The sequence below is a fragment of the Antechinus flavipes genome, chromosome 3 (genome assembly GCF_016432865.1).
Source record: "Antechinus flavipes isolate AdamAnt ecotype Samford, QLD, Australia chromosome 3, AdamAnt_v2, whole genome shotgun sequence".
NCBI lineage: Eukaryota > Metazoa > Chordata > Mammalia > Dasyuromorphia > Dasyuridae > Antechinus > Antechinus flavipes.
In genome coordinates this window covers 584,432,636-584,454,711 of record NC_067400.1, presented here as the reverse complement: position 1 = coordinate 584,454,711, position 22,076 = coordinate 584,432,636, and the positions used below count along the sequence as shown (strand labels likewise).

Below are 22,076 nucleotides of genomic sequence, written 5' to 3'. Positions count from 1 at the left end.
TCCACTGAAAGAATTCTAAAGTCTTTTGGTGCTATTTTCCTTTATGTTGTGGTCATCAGGTGATCTGTTCTCCTGGCTTTTTTTTACTTTACTTCCCACAAGTTTCCCCAAATATTTCTGAATATTTCCTATTTATAATTTCTTATTGCCAATAATAGTCTATTATATTCACATACCATAATTTGTTTAGCCTCTCCCCAAACGGGATACCTACCCATTTTTCTCCCAATTCTTTGCTCCTACAAAAAAAATGATACTATATATATTTTTTAATTTAAAGGACCTTTCCTTCTATTTTTGAATCTAAGTATACATTTAGTATTGATGGCATACATACCTGAATTTAGTGACCTTTTGAATATATATACAATTTGTTTTCCAGAATAGCTAGACTAATTCACAACTTGACCTACAGCCTGCTTTTCCCAGCCCCCTCAAAATTTACCATTTATAGCTTTCATCCTCTTTGTCACTCTAATGGGCACAAAGTAAAACCTCAAACTTACTTTAATTCACACTCCTCTACTGGGACACTGATACATTGTTGGTGGAATTGTGAATACATCCAACCATTTTGGAGAATGATTTGGAACTATGCTCAAAAAGGTATGAAACTGTGCATATCCTTTGACCCAACAGTGTTACGACTGGACTTATATCCCAAAGAGATCTTAAAGGGAAAGAGACCCACATGTGCAAAAATGTTTGTGGCAGCCCTGTTTGTAGTGGCCAGAAACTGGAAACTGAGTGGATACCCATCAATTGGAGAATGGCTGAAAAAATTGTGGTATATGAATATTATGGAATATTATTGTTTTGTAAGAAAAGAAAAAGGATGAATATAGAAAGGCCTGAGAGACTTACATGAACTGATGCTGAGTGAAATGAGCAGGACCAGGAGATCATTATATACTTCAACAAAAATACTGTATGATGATAAATTCTTTTTTTTTATTATTATAGCTTTTTATTTACAAGATATACACATGGATAATTTTTCAGCATAGACAATTGCAAAACCCTCTGTTCCAATTTTTCCCCTCCTTCCCCTCATCCTCTCCCCCCGATGGCAGGTAGACCAATATATGTTATATATGTTAAAGTATAAATTAAATACAATATAACGTCCAAACAGTTATTTGGCTGTACAAGAAGAATCAGACTCTGAAATAGTGTACAATTAGCCTGTGAAGGAAATCAAAAATGCAGGCAGACAAAAATAGAGGGATTGGGAATTCTATGTAATGGTTCATAGTCATCTCCCAGAGTTCTTTCACTGAGTGTACTGGTTCTATTCATTACTGCTTTATTGGAACTGATTTGGTTCATCTCATTGTTGAAGAGGGTCACATCCATATGATGATCAATTCTAATGGATGTGGCTCTCTTCAACAATGAGATGAACCAAATCAGTTCCATTTGTTCAATAATGAATAGAACCAGCTACACCCAAGCAAAAGAACTCAGGGAAATAAGAGTGAAGCACTACATAGCATTTCCAATCCCTCTGTTTTTGTCTGCCTGCATTTTTTATTTCCTTCACAGGTTAATTGTACAGTATTTCAAATGTACAGCAAAATAACTGTAGGGATATGTATACATATATTGTATTTAACATATACTTTAACATATTTAACATGTATTGGTCAACCATCTGGGGGAGGGGGTGGGGGGAAGGAGGGGAAAAACTGGAAGAAAAGGTTTTGCAAGGGTCAATGCTGAAAAATTACCTATGCATATATCTTGTAAATAAAAAGCTGCAATAAAAAAAATTCACACTCCTCTTGTTATAAATGGTTTGGGGAATTCTTTCATTTGATTATTGATAGCTTATATAAGCATTTTTTAGACAACCACTCTGTTATAGGCACCCAGGTAAGATGCTGGGGATATAACAAAAATTGAAATCTGTCTCTGCATCTATAAGCTGCTTATATCCTACTAGAGAATATAATACTTCTACTAAATAATGACAAGAATAATAGCAGCTAACACTTATATAGCAACTACTACATGCCAGGCACTATGCTAAATACTTTGTAGTTATTATCTTTCTTGATCCTCACAAGTTTTGGGGGGACTTAGGTTATTATCCCCATTTTATAGATAAGGAAACTGAAGCAAATATAGGGGTGACTTTGCCCAGAGCTACACAGCTAGGAAATGCATCTGATGCTGAATTTGAAATCCAGGTCTGGCACTCTATCCACTATGCCTCCTAGCTACATATAAACAAATTAGTAAACACAAGATAATTTGAGGAGGAAGAAAAGAACATTGTCTACTGGGGAAATCAGCAAAGGCTTCCTTTGGGAGCTGAGTTTTGAAGAAAGTTAGAGGTTTCTGAGAAATAGGGTTTAGAAGGAAGTGTATTCCAGGCATGGGGGAATCACCTATACAAAGGCATTGAAATGGGAAATCACAAAATTCAAAGAATGCCAAATAAACCAATATAGCTGGAATACAGAATACTTGAAGGGAATAATGTGAAATAAGTGTGAAAAAGTAGCCTGGGGTTCAAACAAAATCAGCCAAGAAATGTGCATTTTACCCAAGAGAAAGGATTCTTGCTAGACCTTTCTTTTTTTTTTTTCAGAGACCCCTAGAGCAATATGGTAAAGCCTGTGGACCCATTCACAGAATACTATTTTTAAATACATCAAATTTTGTAATATATCAGATTACAAAGGAAATCAACTATATTAAAATAAGAATAGCAAAACATGAAAAAGAAAATTCATGCTTGATTAGAAGTGACATGGTGAGATCTGAGTATTGGAAATATATTTTGGGCAGCCATGTGCAGGATGAACTGGAATGGGAGCCTGAAAGGAAAAAGGTCTATGAGGAACTTATTCCAGTAAGGTAGTTGAGATATTATAAGGGCCAGCATTAATGGGGAAAGCCTATGAATGGGCAGGGAAATGGGCTTAAGGGATGGTGTAGAGGCAGATTCAGCAAGACTTGCGACTGATTGGTTGCAGAGAAGTTAGCAAAAGGGAGGAATCCATAATAACTCTGAAGCCCCAAACCTGGGAAACTGGGAGGAGGAAATGTTTTTAGCAAAAATAGGAAACTGAGGAGAATAAGCTGGGAATAATTGTATTCTGGACATGCTGAACTTGAGAAAGGTCTACCAGGCGGGTAAAGGCAATAAGTCGCTGGAGCTCAGAAGGAAGATTGGGGTTTGGATATATGGAGATCTGGGAGCCATTTTGCATACAGATAATTTAGTTTATGGGGAATGATGAAGACACCAAGTGCAAGAGTCTAGAGAGAGACGATAGGAGTATGTGAGACAGTCTTGGAGAACATCCATACATAAGATGCTATGGGGTGAATGATGATCCAGAAATGAAGACTGAGAAAGAATGACCAGAAATGGAGGAGGAGAAAGAAGTAGAGGGACAAGGTCTTGGGAACTATGGAAGGAGAGTGTGTGTAAGAGGAGATGGCCAATTGAGTCAAAGGCTGTAGAGTTAGCAAAAAGGATGAGATCTGAGAAAAGATCATTGGATTAAATAACTGATTGCATTTACAAATTCTGTGTATTTACAACTAATCTTGGCCCCAGACATGAAAAAATGAACCTCCTTTCTTTCACTGGACAGGTGGGAGCCCATAGCTATGCAGTGTTGTATAGACAATCAAATACAGTGAAATCATGAAAGCCACAAATTTTGAGGGGAAAACTGAGGTCATGAAGTAATAAGCAGCAGATCCAGGACCAGAAATTTAGATCCTGAAGATTAAAATTATTTAAGGTAGGTTAGGGTTAGACTTTAAGAAGCATTGAATGCCAGACTGATATTACTGAATGGATTATAGCATAATGAAGGTCCAATAGTATAAGTTTTGTAGATCAATCATTGAACCAATAAGCATATACACGGATAATTTTTCAACATTGATCCTTGCAAAACTTTCTGTTCCAAATTTTCTCCTCTTTCCCCCACCCCTTCCCCTAGATGGCAAGTAATCCACTATATGTTAAACATGTTAAACTATATGTTAAATCCAACCTATGTATACATATTACATATAATATATTATATATATTTATATGTATATTACTTATACAATTTATACAATTCTCTTGCTACACAAGAAAAATCAGATCAAAAAGGAAAAAAAATGAGAAAGAAAATAAAATGCAAGCAAACAACAACAAAAAGAATAAAAATGTTATGTTGTAGTCCACACTTGGTTCCCACAGTCCGCGATTTTAAGTGTCAAAAATAGAGTTTGTATTTTAATAATAATAATAATAGATAAGGGATTATCATCTACTAGGTACTGTGCAAGTGCTTTATAAACCTTATCTCATTTGATTTTCATAAGACTTCTAGAAGGTAGTGTTAATATTGACCTCATTTTGCACATAAGGATACTGAAGTAAATAGAGGATAGGTCACTAGCCCAAGATCACTAAGTCAAACAGTACCTGTGGCTAGATTTGAACTCAAGTTCCTGACTCTAGGGCCTTAGTTCTATTCACTGTACTATCTAAAGAAGAGGTGAATATAAGAAATATTGTATAGATAGATTTAACTCCCAGGGGTATGGTAAAAGGATATTAGAGGTAGAAGACTAGGTTTGGAGCTATGTGACCTTGAGCAAACTACTTCCTCTTACTGCAGCTCAGTTTACCCATCTGTAAAATAAAGGGCTTGACAAACTGTGGTCATGTAACTGAATGTGGGGGCTGTAAAAAATTCGGTAATACTCAAAGATGTTAGAATGGTCAAATATTAATTTAATTCTTTATGTAAAAATAGACAAACATACATCTTATTAGTATGCAAATTTGATTTCATCTTTATTAAGTGGTAAAATTATATATACACCAAAGAATTATTTTCTTAAAATTTCTTTATGATTTATTATCCTTAAATATTTAATCTGTACATCTATTTTATATACCTACATAGGCAGGGTCAACTAAAAATTTCTTGGGCAAAAAGGAGTTGTAAGTGGAAAAAGTTTAAGAAGTCCAAATACCATGATCCCCAAATCCAGAGTTCTATGTGAGTCAGTAAGTTACATCTGTGGACTGCATTATTAGGCACATACCAGGAACGCCTTAACCATGGCTGGGATGGAGACAGCTGGCTGGGAAATACACTAGTTCACACTTTTTTCTCCAAGAAACTAGAATCACAAAGAAAAGCTTGGTTCAGAAAGAGCAAGAACAGTCATGTCCTTCAAGATCCAAGGAGCTGTGACCTGAAGCCTTAGAAGAGAAGAGGTATAGGAGAGAATGAGTGCAATCCTCTTGACAACTGAAAGAGCCAAACTCTGGGTTCCTCCCAATATTTCCTCCATGTGAAAGAGGAAGGGGGGCACTGAGATTCCAGAAACTAGATCCAATAGGGCTGTAAGGCCTAAGAATAAAACATTTTTAGAGCTGAAGACAGCCTTAGAACACAGAATGAAAAAAACTAAAACTAGCTTCTGACACAGAATTTCAGGTGTGAAAGAGCCCTAAGAGTATAGCATGTTAGAACCCAAAATGACAGAGTTGGGAGGACCCTTAGAACCCAGGATGTCAGAGCTGGGAGAGCCCTTAGAATCCAGGATGTCAGAGCTGGGAGAGCCCTTAGAACCCAGGATGTCAGAGCTGGGAGAGCCCTTAGAACCCAGGATGTCAGAGCTGGGAGGACCCTTAGAAAAGAGGATGTCAGAGCTGGGAGGAGCCTCAGAACAGAGAATGGGGTCTAGAGAACCCATGGGAGTGTCTATAGAACAGAGAATATCACGTGGGAGAGACCTTAGAGCAACAGAATGGCAAATCTAGAAAGAACCCTTTGAACATGGAATGGTAGAGGTAGGAGGGCCCTTAGTAATAGTAACCAACATTTAGATACAGCTTTAAAGTGCACCAAGTGTTTTTCACCACTCCCAAGATAGGTACAATTAGGGTATGAGAGGGGTTAAGTTGATGTGCCCATCTTCAGATGACTGTGAGCATTAGGCATGGGTCCTCCTGATTCCATCTGCACCTGAGTCACAAGAATATTGCCAGAGTCTCAAGACTATTGCCCTAATGATCCTATCCTCCAATGGTCTATTTTACAGGGAAGCAAAATGATACTAGGAGAAAGGAAAAGACTAGGCCATGGTCACATAGCTAGCTGGTAACAATAATAATAATTACAACTACTATTTCCTCTCCTTTCTTGCTTTCAGGTTGACAAAACTTTTTCCCAATAACACTGTGAGGTAAGCAGTGTAAATCTATCCTACATCCATCAGTTGGGGAATGGCTGAATAAGTTATGGTACATGAATATAATGGCACATTATTATTCTATAAGAAACGATCAGCAGGATGATTTCAGAAAAGCCTGAAAAGACTCACATGAACTGATGCTGAGTGAGGTGAACAGAACCAAGAGATCATTGTACATAGTAAGTACAATATTGTGCATCGATAAGACCAACTAGATGGCATAGTGGATACAGCACCAGCCTTAAGTTCAAATCCAGCCTCAGATACTTAAAACTTCCTGGCTGTGTGACCCTGAGCATTAACTCTAATTGATCCCTCAAAAAAAACCAGCTGAACAAACAAAAAAGCAAATAATAACAAAAAACAATGTGCAATGATCAACTGTGATAGACTTAGTTCTTCCCAGCAATGTAGTGATCCAAGATAATCCCAATAGATTTGGGATGGAAAATGCCATCTGCATCCAGAGAGAGAATTATGAAGACTGAATGTATACTGAAGCATACTACTTTTATTTTTTGTTATTTTTTTCTTTCTCATGATTTTGCCCTTTTTGTTCTGATTTTTCTTTCACAACATGACAAATATGGAAATACAATCAACATGATGGTACATGTATAACCAAATCAAATTGTTTGCTCTCTTGGGGAGGAGGGAAGAAGGGAGAAAAATGTTGAACTCAAAATCTTACAAAAATGAAAACTATTTTTACATGTAATTGGGAAAAATAGTATTAAGTCTTTAAAAAAAAATAATACTATCCTATTTTACAGATGGGGAAAGCATGACTTGTCAGGCGCCAAGGCAAACAGATTTACAGATAACAGTGCTCTTAGGAGCCATTAATCCCACACTTCATATTGCAGATGAGGACCTGAAGCCCAGAGAGTTTCAATGACTTATCCTGGGTCACTCTGCTACTAAGTGTTTGAGATGGATTTGATGAATTCCTTGCTCTTTAGGCCCTCCCAGCAGCTGGTTCCATGGTCAGAAAACTGGGTTCATATCCCAGCCCTGCTGTGATCTGCCTGAGCTAAAGTCTTATCTTCACATTTGGGAGAAGGGGTTGAACTAAATGGCCTTTCCAGTTCCTTCAAAATCTTGCATTCTATATTCCAAAAATAGCCCAGCAATAGGGTGCTGGGATTTGAAATTATGGAGATCTAAGTTCAAATCCCACCGGACAAGTAGTTGAGATTCAGTTTCTCATCTACAAAATTGGAGTTGTGAGGAGGGGGTTGGATTACACAGCTTTGAAGGTTATCTATGATCTTAATAAGAAGGTTAGGATTCAGAGGTTGACCAGTAATTCCCTCTAGTCATCCTCACATACGCTGTCAGCGCCAGCATCAGGGGCTATATTTGCTACTCTTCAGTGCCATGATGGATGGAGAGGGAAGAAATACAGAGGAGCCACTGCCAACAGGACTTAGAATTACCATAAAGAAAAACAGCTCTAAAGATTTAAAAATTCTATCAATACAATGGCCAGCCAAGATTCCAGAGGGCCGCCAAGAAGACTTGCTGCTGTTTCCTAACACAGAAGGGATAGACTCAAGAATGAGACACACATTTTTAGACATGGTCAATGTGAAAATGGGTTTTACCTCACTAGGCTTGCTGTTCTATGGGTTTTGTTTTTCTTTGTTTCGAGAGAGGGATAAGTGGGAGGGAAAAAAATAAAATTTTAAATAAAAAATTAAATTAAAGGAAGGCAACAATAAAAGAGAAGCAACTAGAATACAGTGGCCCCAGATCAGCCTTTTTGTTGCCTCCTGCCAGCTATATTTTTATTTTAGGGCAGGAAGAAAGCATTTATTAAGCTCCTACTATTTGCCAAGCACTTCATTAACAAATTAACTCATTTGATTTCCAAGGAGAACTTTTCAGGAGGCCTGATCTCCAGAATCCAGATCCTCCTATGTGAATATATGTGAGCCCTGAGACATGATCACAAACAAACCTGATTGAATATCAATATCGACAGACTGCAGCCCAGCCCAGCTGGACTGAGAGGCAACAGTTAGGAGAGACGGGCTCCCCCAAAGAGGGCGGTCTGGTCCGGGAGGCTAAGAGATGGGACTGGACTGTCCAGTATCAGCCAGTCTCTCCTCTGTGCCCCAGCCAGCTGCCATGCTCTGCCCAGCTGCTGCTCCACCAGCTGGCAGCTCACGGTTGTCATGACAACCCATTATAGGGATGCAGAACAAAGAGCAAGAGTTTCTGGAAGGCAGCTTCCAAGCCTAGAGATTTCCCCCCACACACACCCACCTCCAGGGTCTCGTGACTCCCTGCTCCTCCCATCCCTGTCCTTAGAACATGTTTGTGGCAAGAAGATGGGGGAGTTAACTGAAGGGGGGGCAAGGAAGAGGGAAAGGCCATTACCCACAATGCACAGTTGCATGTTTTGGTTGAAGAGGGAAAGATTAATGAGCCCTTGGACATTCTCTATCTCGAGAATGAGAAATTGCTCTAAATCTCAAGCTACCAGGCTCAGGCGTGTCTTTGGGAAAAGGAATAGTCATTCCTTCCCAGGAGGGGCATTCACTGACAAATGTCTGTGGGGATTTTGTCCCCCCTCTCCAAAGGGAATAAACTGCACTAAAAACCTAGGTTTGTTTAATAACAAGTCTCCATTATGGCTTAGCCAAAGAAATCTAGAAGGTCAGAGCCGAAGGACCGATAGGGGATAAAATATCAGAGCTGGGAGGGACCTGAGAACAAAGAGTGTCAGAGATAGAGGGGCTTTTGGAGACCAGTCTGGTCCCCTCCTCCTACAGGGGAGCAGCTAAATGTTCAGAACAAGGGAGAAGGTTCCCACTTAGCTCATGGCAAAGCGGGTGCTGGGTCTGGCTCTCCCAACTCCTGAATCTCCCATTCCCCCAGGACACCTTTCACAAAGATGGGCCTGGTCCAAACAGGAGGCGGGGAAGGGACTAAGCCTGGGTGCAGCCCCAGTTATCCCTGCGGGAATTCTTGGGTTAAAGCTGGATTCAGATGCAAGAGATGATCTCTTTTCCTCTATTCCTTTCCCTTTCCTCCTTTGCCCCAAGTATGAGGGGACACCAAGGGTCAGGGGAAGGAAAGAGGCCCCCAAAGCACAAGGGGGTCCCTTCTGACCAAGAGAAGTGGAAAAATCAAGTGTTCTTTGTAGCCTGCTCCCCACCCCCAGGCTCAAGGTTCCCAGGCCCAGCTGGGAAGGAGAGAAGCCAATCCATGGCCTGCATCACAATTTATCACTATCTCGGCCCCACGAGGCTCAGATAAAATGGAAGGGGCTTCTGAGGCAGCTGGTTAACGGCTGTCTCCCTCAGGGAAAGAAGGGGCAGGTCAAAGGGCAGGAAAATAGTCCCCAGCTGCAGAGCTGAGCAGTGACACAAGCCACCCCCCCCAGCATCTCCCCAACAGCCCTCCCAACGCCTCCTCTAGCCGTAAGCTGCCTGCAGTGACTCACAACCTGGGCGGGAGAAATCAATGTTGATGGGGAGAGAGACCTCCCTTAGAGATGAATGTTCCAAAAGGATGAAGGAGCCTGAGCCTGGGAGGTGTATGACTGGAGGAGCGGGGTGTCACTGAAGTGTGAAGGCACCTCATTAAATCCTCCTCCCAACTGCCAGGGCTGAATTATGACAGAAGGGGAGAGGTGGAGGAGAGGGGAGAGCAAAGGGGCAGGGGAGGAGAGGGGGGAGGTGAGGAAGAGAGGAGGGGAGAGCGGGGGAGAGAAGGAAGGAGAAAAGGAGGGAAAGAGAGAGGGGAGTATGAGAAAGAAAGAGACACACAGAGAGAGGAGACAGACAGAGAGATAGAGACACAACACAGAGAGACAGAGAAACAGAGACAGAGAGAAAGACAGAAAGACAGAGATAGAAACAGACATAGACAGACACAGAGACAAACACACACACAAAGAGACAGAGGCAGACAGACAGATAGAGACAGAGATAGAAACAGACAGACACAGAGAGAGAAGCAGAGATACAGTCAGAGAGAGAGAGAGAAAGAGAGAAAGACAGAGGACTGGGAGAGGAAGGGGGAAGGGGGGGAGAGGAAAGAGAGAAGAGAGAGAGAGCAGAGGGAGAAGAGGAGGAATTCTTCCCGGTGTAAGGAGGCAGGTTCTCTTTAAAAGCAGAGGATGCTTTGGGCCAATCCAACGGCCAATCAGACACTTGCCTCATCCAATTTAGCTGGAACAACGAGGGTGGCATTTATTGGGGAGGAGACTCAGCCAAAATCAAATGTGGAAGGGCAGGGTGGGGGTAGGGATGGGGGGGTTACTGTGCACAGGCAACGCTATTTCACTGGTGCAGCAGCCTAAAACTGTATCACATTGACCCCACCTCCCTCCTCCAATCCAATCCGACAACTACTCTGTGGCAGGCTCTGGGAATGCAAAAACAAAAGAAATAATCCCTGCTCTCAGGGAGCTTCCAATCTACTGAGCTCCAGGGCTACTCTAACAGACAGTAAATGGATTAAGTTTGTACTTGACAACCAAGATTATTAGGCAACATTTCCTGTAGGAGGCACTCCCCTCCCCCAGTTACATCCCTGAGTAAAGTAACAATAATTGACAACCAATTAAAGTTATCTATATAGTAGGTTAAGCTTCCCAAAACACTTCCAACAACTAGGTGCAGGCATCATTATCCCCATTTTACAGATCAAAAGACTGAGGCTTGGAGGGGCGGAGCCCATTTTCCTAAGGTCACATAGCTAACATTTCCAGCTGGGATTTTATTCCTTTTGACTACATCGGACCCAGCCCTCCCTCTGCTGCTGGGGTTGGTCTCAAGGTGCCAAGTGGCTGAAGGAAAATGGGGGAGGAATGGAGCTATATTTATATGTGACTAAGTACGGGGGCAGGCCTTTTCTCCTGTAATTTCTAGGTTAAAGCTACATTCACAACAGCACAATAGAAACCCCTGCTTTTCCTATCTCTCTCTCTCTCCTTCCTCTTGACTGTGGTGAGAATTCACTTGGCAGGTGACCTAAGGAAATGGCACATGGTGGGGGGGAGCAGGGAGAACTGACCCAGCTCTTCCGTCCCCTGCTATCGACCTATGCTCCCAGACTCGACTGGTCCTGACCCTGAGGGGGTCATTTGTCTCCCCAAAGCCTTCTGGGCTTCTCCTTCTCTCCTCTATAAGTCTGAAGGACGTCTTTAACATCCTCCCAGTTCTTGACCTGTTCACCAGCATCCTCTGGGGCCACTGAGCCGTGGAAATTCACAGCCCAGAAGCTGTACAGAGAGGGCAGCCCTGGAGACAGAGAGGACCCAGGAAGGTTGAACGGGTCACTGGAGGTCCACGGCAGACTATCTGAGCAGGGAAGAGCTCGGGTCTCTCCTGATCTCTCATTGCAAATAAACAAAGGGCCAGGTGCCCCCCTCCCCCTCCAGATGGCGGAGAAAGCATATGGCAAAGAATCGTGACAGCTCAAAGTCACGTAGCAACGAGCTTGTTCATCCCTTGTCTCACTGAGTTTTCACAACCACTCTCAGAGGTAGACGGCATTACATCTACATATGTGCAGCTGAAGGAAATTAAGGCTGATTCGGGTTAAAGGACTGCCTCAGGGTCAAACAACTAGGAGAACAAACAAATGGGGAGAATCCCAGATATCCTGAGTTCAAATCCAAATCCCGAGTCCACTCTCCCCACTGTCTCTCCACAGCCCAGACTCACCAGGGACAGAGACGGGCCGGTGGCCAAGTCCACAAAACCATCACCAGGGCTTGTTCCCCTGGGAAATGGGAAAAGCTCTAGGACTAAATTCCCAGCCGCGGGAGTCTGTCCAGAACCTTGCTATGTGAGCCAGGCCCAGATATAACAGACTGGTCTGCAACAAAAATGCCTTGGAAACCTACTGTGAAATTCTCTGGCTTGACAAGCAAGGCCCTTTACAAGGCTGGCCTCCATCCCCTGCTTCAACAGACTGACATCGAGGACCCCTTATCTTCCCTGTCAGTTTTTGCAAGCTGTTCCCCCAGCACCAACACCTAGAACCCACTCCCTCTGCATTCCCACCTGCTGAGATCCCTTCTCTTCCTCCCAGACCCCGTTTGAGCCTTCCAAAAGCCTCCTCTGTATCTCCTCTCTGCCTCCCCCAGCCTCAGCTGAAAGGTTTCTCCCTCTTCAAGTGCTCCTGGAGACAGAGTTTGGTCTAACCTACAGCTGCCCCCAGCATCCGCGCAGCCTTACCTGTGGAACGCCGGCCTCCCCACCCCTCCTTCCCAGCCCCAACCCCCCAGAAGAATCTAAGTTTCAGGAGGGCAGGGACTGCTACATTCTCTGCCTCCATATCTCCCGTGGCTCTTAGTGGGGAGAAATGCTTGGTTTGGGACTAAGTGGGCAAAAGGGGCTGCTGTTCACTTTGTACCCCTGATGTTAAACACTATCCCCGGCTTGCAAAAAGCACACTACTCTCTGGATGAATGTAATCTTGGCTGGCCTGTCTAGAGCCCTCAAGAGGGTCCCCTCCTTGCTGATGAGGCTGAGGTCCCCAGGAAGGCCATAATTCCCATTTTTCTGCTGGCTACCCAGGCTACAAGTCTTGAAAGATGATACCTGGCCTGTGTGTGCTCACCTCCAGCTTCTGCTTGGTGTCAGCTCCCAGAAGGTCTCGAATATCCTCATTATAGATCTCTAGATAGGAAGCCCGGACTAAGAATTTGGTATTCTCAGCACACTGTATGGAGGAAATGGAGAGTGCCTTTTATTCTCCAGCGAGCACCCAGAGGCTGCCTTACAAAGGATGCTCCAAAGGGTGTCTGCACATAATGAGCAGAGTTTACAAATGGACCCAGTAAGACAAATACAAACAACTTCAGCAAGATTTACATGAGCTTGAAGTCAAATGAAGAGCAGAGAACCAGAAAAGCAATGTACACAGTTCTTATTCAGTCATGTTCGACTCTTCTGACCCCCATTTGGGGCCATTCCTTGGCAAGCACTGGAATGCTTTGCCTCTTCCTTCTCCAGATCATTTTACAGGTGAAGAAACTGAGATCAACAGGACTAAGTAACTTATCCAGATTCAGCCAGCAAGTGTCAAACCAAGTCTGAACTCAGGCCCTCTTGCCCCCAGGCCCTCCTTCCCCCAGGCCCTCCTTCCCCCGGCTCCTGGGATGTGCTTCACAGTGAGTGACAGCCTGAAAAGTAGATAAAACACTGGAAGCCAGGAAGGCCCCTCAAATCTAGCCTCTGACACTGTGGACAATTAATTTCCCTCAGGTTCAGTTTGTTCCTTAGCAATATGCGGATAAAAATAGCACCTAACAAGTTACACAGTGGAAATAATGTCTTTAAAGCATTTTGTAAAACACAAAGTGCCACATACTGTGAGCTAACTGTTATGTTGCTTTCTAAGATTAAACAATTCTCTTCCATTGTATTAAATTTGTTTTTTTATTTGCATTTCTTTTTTCTCAACAGTATTTTATTTTTCCAAGTACATGTAAAGATAATTTCAACAAACTTTTTTTTATTGAAGCTTTTTATTTTCAAAACCAACAAATATTTTTGTAAGATTTTGAGTTCCAAATTTTTTCTCCTTCCTTCCCTTACCTCCCCTTCCCCAAGACAGCAAGCACCCTGATATAGTTTTATCATATTGAATTTGGATAAATGTTCCTTTGCGACCTCCTGGAACATCTCTCTTTTCCAGATAGGAATGGGAGGCCTAAGGTGAACTTTGACTTTGACCTTGACTAAGGAGTCTAGCAACCTTTTTTGTGTGTGACAAAGAACTGGGTGCCCACCTTATTGGGGAACTCATGGGGGATAATAGAAAGCTTGGACTGGAATACTATTGTGAAACTGGAATTGATACAGAATGAAGTGAGCAGAACCACGAGGCAATATATACAAAAGTTCTGTAAAGACTGACAGAGAACCTTGGATGAAGCCTGCTGCCCAACTCTCAGCAGAGTAGGGATGGGCTAAAAATGCAGAATCAGATGCATTTTTGGACGTGGCCAATGTGGGAATTTATTTTGCCTGAATAATTGTGTACAAGGGTTTTTACTTATTTGTTATTTGTGGTATATTTGTTACAAGGGACTTATTTTCTTTTTCTTTCCCAGTGGGGAGGTGAAAGGGAGAGAAAATATTTGTATTCATTGATTAAAAAATTAATTTGAAAATTGTTGAGTTGCTTTGAAGAAATATTCTCCTCGTGATGGCCCTCACCCCCAGGGGTCACCCAAGTAGATGAGCCAATGGAAAGGGGAGGTTTCCTCAACCAGCAGCCCAGCCCAGCCCAGTTCCACCCCTTCCAGACCCTCATACCTGGACACTCTCAAAAATATGTTCAAATGCTCTGGGGATAATGCCTCTCTGGGTGGGAGGGTCTGGCAGGCCTTGCATAGTAAAGGACTTCCCGCTGCCTGTCTGGCCGTAGGCAAAGATCGTGCCATTGTAGCCCTCAGTGACACCCTGTACACAAAGCCAACACAGACAAAGATATTTATGGTGCATGAGGGTTGGTGAGGAGAGAAAAATTGATCTTTGTTAATTAAAAGAAAAAATTAATTGGAAAAGGAAAAACAATGATGGGCCATTAGGTGACCCTTGGTCAAGGGTGGTGGGGAGATAAGGGGTTGGGAGTATTCACCATCTGTTCATAACCTTTTATGGTAAAAGGAAAAAGTTCCTGGAGATCTAGAACAGCCCTGGGATTTGAGAGCAGTCATAGATTCACAGCACTTCAATTAATTGATCAATAAACATCTATTAAGCATCTACAATGTGTCAGGTATTGTATGGTGCTGAGGACACAAAAAGGCAAAAGACCTCCTGGAGTTTACAATTTAATGAGATGGGTACCAGACATATATATGAAAACATTCTTAAGCAGAATTATGGGAAATAATGAACAGAATTAGAATTAAGAGAGGGAAGATAGAATTTTAATTAGCACTTAAAAGGTGGCCAGGGAAGCCAAAAGGAAAAGGTGAGGAGAGAGAGAGAAGGAGAGAGCATTTCTGGCCTTGGGGGTCATCCAGAAAAAATGTCCAGAGCCAAGCGATGGTCTATCTTGTTTGTGGAACAGCCGTAAGGTCAGTGTTACTGGACTGAAGAATACATGGAGGGGAATAAGGTGTCAAAGACTGGAAAGATAGGAGGGGGCTAGGTTAGGAAGAGCTTTGATTGCTAAACAGAGCATTTTATATTTGATCCCAGAGGCAGCTGGGAGCCACTGAAGCTTATGGAGTAATGTAACTTCCTGGACTTCCCTAGCCAGTGGCACTGTTCCAGGGGGACACCTTCATACAGAAAATGTTAGGATTTTCAAGATGGTGCAGCTCTCCTTCTCATTTTACAAAGGAGAAACCTGAGATTCAGAGCATCCTTTCATTCATTCATTCAACAAGCATTTATTAAGTGACTACTATGTACACTGTGCCAGGTGATGAGAGTTCAAAGACAGAAATGAGATGGTCCCTGTCCTCGGGGATATTACACTTTACCAAAAGAAACCAAATAAATGCACAGCTATGAAATAGCAGAACCTCACAACATTCTCTCCTTCTGTGTCTCTGTCAGTCCCACCGGCAGATCCAATGAACTGTCAAGGCTCGCTGTTTTTGTCCACTGAACATCTCTTGCATGCATCCCCTCTCTGACTCCCAACTCCACCACTCTAGTTCAAACCCCTAGAAGCTGGAACCATGATGACCGTGATGCCTTTCTCCCTTAGTCTTTCTGCATCCAGATTTTTCTTTCTCCTATTCATCCTCCCTATTGCTGCCAAATGATACTTCTAAAGCCAAGAACTGATCATGTCACTCCCCTCCTCAAGGAGGTCTAGTAGCTCCCTATTACCTCTGTAAACAAACACCAGCTTCTCAGCTTGACATTTAAAACTCTTCCAGGCAGAGTCCATATTCCTCCCCTTCTGTCATTCTAACTTTCCAGTCAAACTGGCCTCTGTGCTTTTCTTCAAACATAGCATTCCATCTTCATACCCCCATGGCCTTCACGGCCTCTATAGGCCATCCCTCCCTGCTTCCCTCAGATCCCATGTTTGCGAACGCTGAATTTCCTTCAAAATTCAACTCAAACCAAGCCCCATGTGAATCCTTGCCAGATTTTCCCTTACCAGTGATCCCCTCCCCAAATTATCTTGTACCTCCAGCCCTTAATACAGTGCCTGGCACATGTCAAGTACTCAATACTTATTGATTGATTGATTGAATTTATTTAAAAGTATTTCTAGTTTTTCCCCTAATCATGAGGAGAGACAGTCTCATTTTTGTCTTTTTGCCCCTGGGTATTAGTCTCCTGCACATAATATGATCCTCTCAGAGTTAGGGCAGTGATGGACAAAGGTAAAACCAGCTGGATCAGATGGTACATCAGTTTCTGGGTCACAAGGGAATCTGGGGTCCCATCATCACTGATTTATTCATAGTTCATATGCTGCTCATTTAACGGATGGGATTGATTAAGGACAGAAGCTCAGTGTCTAATTTCACCACAGCATCTTTGATGCTACATAAAGTACTTTTAAAATATCTGTTCTGTGAAAGAGATTGGTTGAAGGAACTGTGGATGTTTAACCTGGAAAAGGCTCAAGGGAGGCATCTAAATGTCCTCAAGTATTTGCAGACTGTCACTCAGAAGAAAGATTTCACTTGTTTGGTGACCCTTTCTCCGAGATAGTCTGGGATGGAGTTACAAGAACATTGGATAGGTAAAAAGAATGCAGAACCTCTCAAAGCATGTGGGAATAGATCTCATTGTTAGGAAGTTTTTCTTAACATCAATCTCTCCATTTGTCTTTTTGCAATTTCTACTCAATGCTCTGTTCCTCCAAGAGGAAGAATGTCTGAGGCTTCCCCCATTGCTGTCTGAGGATGCGATAGCAGGGACAGTGTAAAGTGGAGATTCAAGGATAGAACAAGGAATGACCAATACCCTAGTAAATCTGAGGGAAAGAGGAACTCTGGCAGTCGGCAGAGTGGGAATGGGACCAGACGCTCGGGATTTGAAGGGAAAAGAAACTCAAGAGACTGGGATGCACTGACAAGGTTGAGATAAGGCTGGGCTGTTAACTGATAAGACAGGAGAAAGACAAACTTCTTCACTTCTCTGTCCCCCAGGTATTAATAGCAGGTTCAACCCATTCCATCATGAAAAATGCCCAAAGATGAGCTCTTTTGCTGATCCCTGAGAACTGGAGAATGGAGTTGGATAAAAAGGGGAAACACAAATAGCCTGGGTCAACCTTTTATCTTGTTTTCAGTGAGTTCCTATCCCTGAATAAGGGAGAGAATTGAGAGATATTCCATATCAGAACCAGAGATGGAAGCTGACTGACCAGTGATTGTCCAATCTAAGACTAGGCCAACTGAATCTTGGGATTTCCCTCTGTAAAGTCAAGTTGGCTCTGAGGTCGGTGGGCAACCCCAAGGCAGAAGAAGCTTAATCACCATTCTCACATGGATAAAATGCCCCTACCAGAAAAGGGCACCGCCACATTTTAGAATGGCCCTTTGTTAATGACCATCACTGTACTGCTGGGCAAAAAGCAAGGAATCAGGGCTCTAAGGACCATCACAGATGCTTACTGGATGCATGACCGTAAGCAAATGATCAAACCTCTCATGGTCAGTGTCCTTCTTTGTAAAATGGGGAAGCTGAAGCTGATGGCTTCTTAGGTTCCTTTCAGTTTCAAGCTGTGAGGGGGAGGAGCTATCAATATATCTGAAGCCACCTGCCACAAATGTGAGCCCTTTGACCCCCACCAAATGGGGCCCTTTGCCCTCTCTGAGACTGCTTATTGAAATGTCAGCTACATTTCTTTTTTGACAGCCTTTGGACGGACTCAAGTTATGTTAATCATACCTGTTATTTCAGGATTTAAACTCATCTCCTGCTGTCTGTAGATCAGGACTGGGATCACACTGAGTTCTGGGTAGAAGTCTTCCCCCTTCCGCTATTCTTTTATGGGCCCCATTTCTTATTTCACCAGGGTCTGTGATTTCATAGGAAAATCCCTCTACCAAGAACAAGCAGTAACTATTCAGTCATTTATTCGAGTTTTGTCATGTGCTTGGTGGGGCACTGCGAAGGCCGTGCTTTGCCCAGAGGCACCGAGACAGTATTATCTCACATGAGACTCGGGTCTGACTGCCAGACTTCCCGAGAAAATACCTTCTCAAGGCCCAACGTTAGGGCTAAGGCCTCAGTGGCCAGGAGAAACAGGAATCACAGGATCAACTAAGGCTGGAGGCATGGGAAGAGGTTCAGCCTCGGAAGCCTGGGGTGCTCCAAGTTTGGGGGGGAAGACTGGTCTTTCTATGGGGAGAAGGCAGCTGAAGACCCCATTTCTGGTAGGAAGACTCCCACCCAAGAAAGGGGGAAGCCACGATGGTGGTACTGAGAATTGGAACTCTGGGAAATGTCCGAGTGACAAGGGGAGCCTAAACAGGGAGCAGTGGGAGGTAGGGTCAGCGAGTCAACAAGCGGGCTACTTACTAAGGGCTTCCTGGCCTTGCTAAGCGCTGCAGCTACTACAAAGGGGCAAGCAAAAAACCAAAGCAGAATCCCGTACCTGCCCTCAAAGAGCTCACATTTTAAAAAGGAGCGATGGGAGGAGACAACGAGCCAATCACCGCGGACACGGTCTTGCAAGTACTTATCTACAGAGCTACACACAGACGTAAGCTATCTACAGTGGTGGGTAACGTCAGCCCAGAGGGCCGGGGGGCCGAGAACGCAGCCGAATCTTGCCCTGGGGGTGCAGGAGACGGCAGGCTGGAGCCCCGAGCAAGGAGGCTGGGGTGCATGGAGGCAGCGCCCCGCCAGCAGGGGGGAGCCTGGGGGCTCGCGCGGACCAGCTCCGGGGCGGGGAGGGGGAGGAGAAGCTAAGCAGGGCAGCGTCCGCGTTAGCCGGGCCGGGCGCCCGTCGCGTGGGGCTGGGCCAGGACGGGGAGGCAGCAGACGGGGAGGGCTGGCCCCGGCCTCACCTCCACAAGGGGGTAGGCGATCTCGTTGTAGATCTGCTCGGTGTAGTGCTCCAGGTAGTAGGCGCCGTCGAAGGTGAACTGCTTGGGCGGCTCGTCCGCGGCGCCCGGGTTCTGGATGAAGCACTGGCCCCGGGCGCAGTCCACCGTCACCACGGACTGGCAGTTCAGGTCTTTCTCCCGCTGGTTCATGGGCCGACAGCGAACGACCACTTTCACCGACTCCGAGGCCATGCTGCTGCCGCGGCGGGAGGCCCGCGGGCCTGTCCGGGACTGCTGGGGCAGGCCCACGCCGGGGGGCCTACTGAACTGGGCGGGGCAGGGCACGGGCGGGGCCGGACCCGAGGCCCAGGCTACCCGAACAGGGGGTCGGGGAGGGGCAGACTTGGCCCGGGCTGGAGGGCCCCCCTTCCCTCTGGACGGGCGCGGGCCCTGAAAAGGACCCGGGACCTGGGCGGCGGTCTGGGGGCGGGGCTTCGACAGGATTGGGCGGGGCTTAGCTGGGGTGGGGGAGGGGGGTGGAGGGCCCACTCCTTGAAGGAGTTGGGGTGGGGGGATGGAATGGGGAAAGGGGGGGCGCTTAGCCTGTCTCCTCAGGGCTGGTGCAGGAGTGGCCTGGGGGCCAGCGGGGATCCCGCCCCTCGGGGGTGGGCACGGGGCCTGGGGGAGACGCGGTGCCTCCTGGCTCCTCAGGGTGGGTGCAGGGCCTGGGGGGCAGCGCAGGGGTCTAGGGGAGGAGGTGGGTGGCTGACCCGACCTCCTTGCGAGGGTCAGGTGCCAGGGTCTCGGGGGGCTCGGCAATAAATGCACAGTAGATTGAGGGGCGGGGGGAGGGGTCTAGGGGTGGTGCAGCGGTCCGGTAACGGGGCCTCTATGGGGCGGGGAGGGGGGAGGGGGAAGGGGGCTCCCGGGCGGGCGGAGCCTCCCGGGGGACCCCGGCACGCTCGCGCGTGGGAGGTGGGGGGCCGAAGCCGGCGCCTGCGTCTCCTCCTCCGCCCCGGCTCTCCCGTCCCTGTAGCTGGGCCGGGGGGGGGGAGGGGGGAGGGGGCTCAGCGCTGCAGGCGCCGCCGCCGCCGCCGCAGGGACCCGAGCCCGGGAGCCGCCCTTGCCGCCCGCCTGTCGCGGCGTTCGCGGCTGCTTAGCGACCGGCTCTGGCGTCACAGGCAGCGGCCCCGGGAAGGCCTGCAAGTTCCAAGAAAGCCACGTCCAGCGAGCCTCGCCCCAGTCACTTCTCAACAGGTGGGGGGTCGATCCGGGGAGAGACGGGGCCGAGACGTTCTCAGAGGCACGACGGACAGCCGGAGGTTTGACAGGCGCCCCAAAGCTCCATCCGCGGGTACGTTGGAGGCGCCGATGACCGGGAGATGTAGGACGGATGCCCTTGAGTTAGAGCCCCGGGCTGGATACATTTTAGAAACCGTGAACCCGCTAGGGAAGGAGACCGGGGAAAGTTAGGGATGGTTAGACTAGGGGAGTCCCAGGCGGGACTTAGGATAAATGAGGGGTGCGGGACAGACAAAGGCGTGTTTTAAAGACCGACGCCTTCGAGTAAGAGAGAAATTCAAGAACAGAAAGGACCCCGTCTTACTCTTCCTTGGCCCTAGCCCTGCCCTTACCAGAAGCAGAAGCAGTGGCTCTCCAGCCGGGGTTTTCCTTTAAGGACTAGGATGGGGAACCGTTGAAAGGTAAATTGTTTCAGAGAAGTCAACCCTCTAGTCCGACTCAGGAGCCGCGCCTGAACAAGTGGCGGTGGGGAGGGGAGGGGAAGCGGGGCGGTGGAGGGTGGGCGGGGGCGGAAGGCTGAAAACAGAGTCCCGGCCCAAGATCAGGTGGGGGGGGACAAGAGACCAGCTACTGAAGAGGAAAAGGCCCGCCCCCAAGGCCCCTGACTTTGTGAAAAGTATGAGAATTCTTTTTTTTTTTTTAAAGAATCCTAGGATTTTATCCCCAGGAAGTTTACACTGTAAGGGACCGTGAGGCTCAAATTTGTATGCAAATAGGGCAAGTGCCTGGTGCCTTTGCACTTAATAATACTTGTTGAGGGAATGAATGTTAAAGTGCTTGCGAAAAGTTGCTCTCCGTAGAATAAACAATCCTCCTGAAACCTTCTTTACCTATTTGCTCCATCATTTAAGTAGTCCGATTCTGACCCACTTTTGTTATTGTCTGGGAGCTATCAGGGCTCGTGTCACAATAGGGGGAAACTTTGACCCCGGGATCCCACGACTAGCGTTGGGTCTAACTACCATATTCTTCGTTAGATGGAATAAATGGATTCCACCCAAAAGACATAAAGTCAACCCTGTTTCCCCATTCAGCTTCATTAAGTCAGAGAAATGTTTTCATTGACAATCATGCTCTTCCTTCCCGGAGCTCAGAATTTAACCGTGACTCTTCCAAAGGAAACCGCTAAGGAAACAGCCTTGGAAGCTCCCCCCCCCATACACCCTCACCCCCGGATCCTGCCCCGTGGGCGCTAATTCCTGGACTCGGAAATCCGCCTTTGGCCACCAGCGACGCTTTCAATTTCAAACTGTCAACTAACTGTCATGATGAAAATAGAAGAGCCCGTCTCATCTCAGCCCTTCATTGGACAGATGAGGAAACTGAAGCCGAAGGGAAACATGCCCCAAGTCACACAGTGACCGAGTGCCTGGATTTCCTTTTTTGTGTCCCTTGGTTTGGGAGTTCATGGAACCCAGTGTGGCTGGACTCTGATCCTTTGTGCCTGGTCTGGGGGTGGGGGAGGCCCATTGGGAGGTTTGATGCCTTAGAAGCCAACAGGCCAACTGAAACAAGGAGAGTACCTGTGAGATTTCAGCATCTTGAAAATGAATGTTTTTCACAATTAAGTCTGAAAGATCCCACCATGTTT

General features: G+C 45.8%; 2 protein-coding genes across 9 annotated transcripts in view; one reads left to right on the top strand and one right to left on the bottom strand.

Moving 5' to 3' along the window:
- KIF17 (kinesin family member 17) overlaps positions 1-20,027 on the bottom strand; it is a 68,185-nt gene extending 48,158 nt beyond the window's left edge. For 2 of the 8 annotated variants that reach the window (XM_051988341.1, XM_051988345.1), the window contains exons 1-3: positions 19,205-19,690; positions 14,520-14,666; positions 12,817-12,918 (exon numbers count right to left, since the gene is read on the bottom strand). In XM_051988341.1, coding sequence (XP_051844301.1) covers positions 12,817-12,918; positions 14,520-14,666; positions 19,205-19,435 — 480 coding nt within the window. In that variant the 5' untranslated portion in view covers positions 19,436-19,690. Of the gene's footprint in view, positions 1-12,816; positions 12,919-14,519; positions 14,667-19,204 lie in introns of all 8 variants that reach the window. The other 6 variants (XM_051988344.1, XM_051988339.1, XM_051988347.1 and 3 more) reach the window with 5 other exon arrangements.
- On the top strand, positions 20,006-22,049 carry LOC127555760 (serine/arginine repetitive matrix protein 3-like). The gene is made up of 2 exons (XM_051988354.1): positions 20,006-20,537; positions 21,580-22,049. Exons 1-2 carry the CDS (start codon positions 20,006-20,008, stop codon positions 21,612-21,614), a joined length of 567 nt encoding a protein of 188 aa, XP_051844314.1. The 3' UTR covers positions 21,615-22,049.
- The last annotated feature ends 27 nt before the right edge of the window (positions 22,050-22,076 follow it).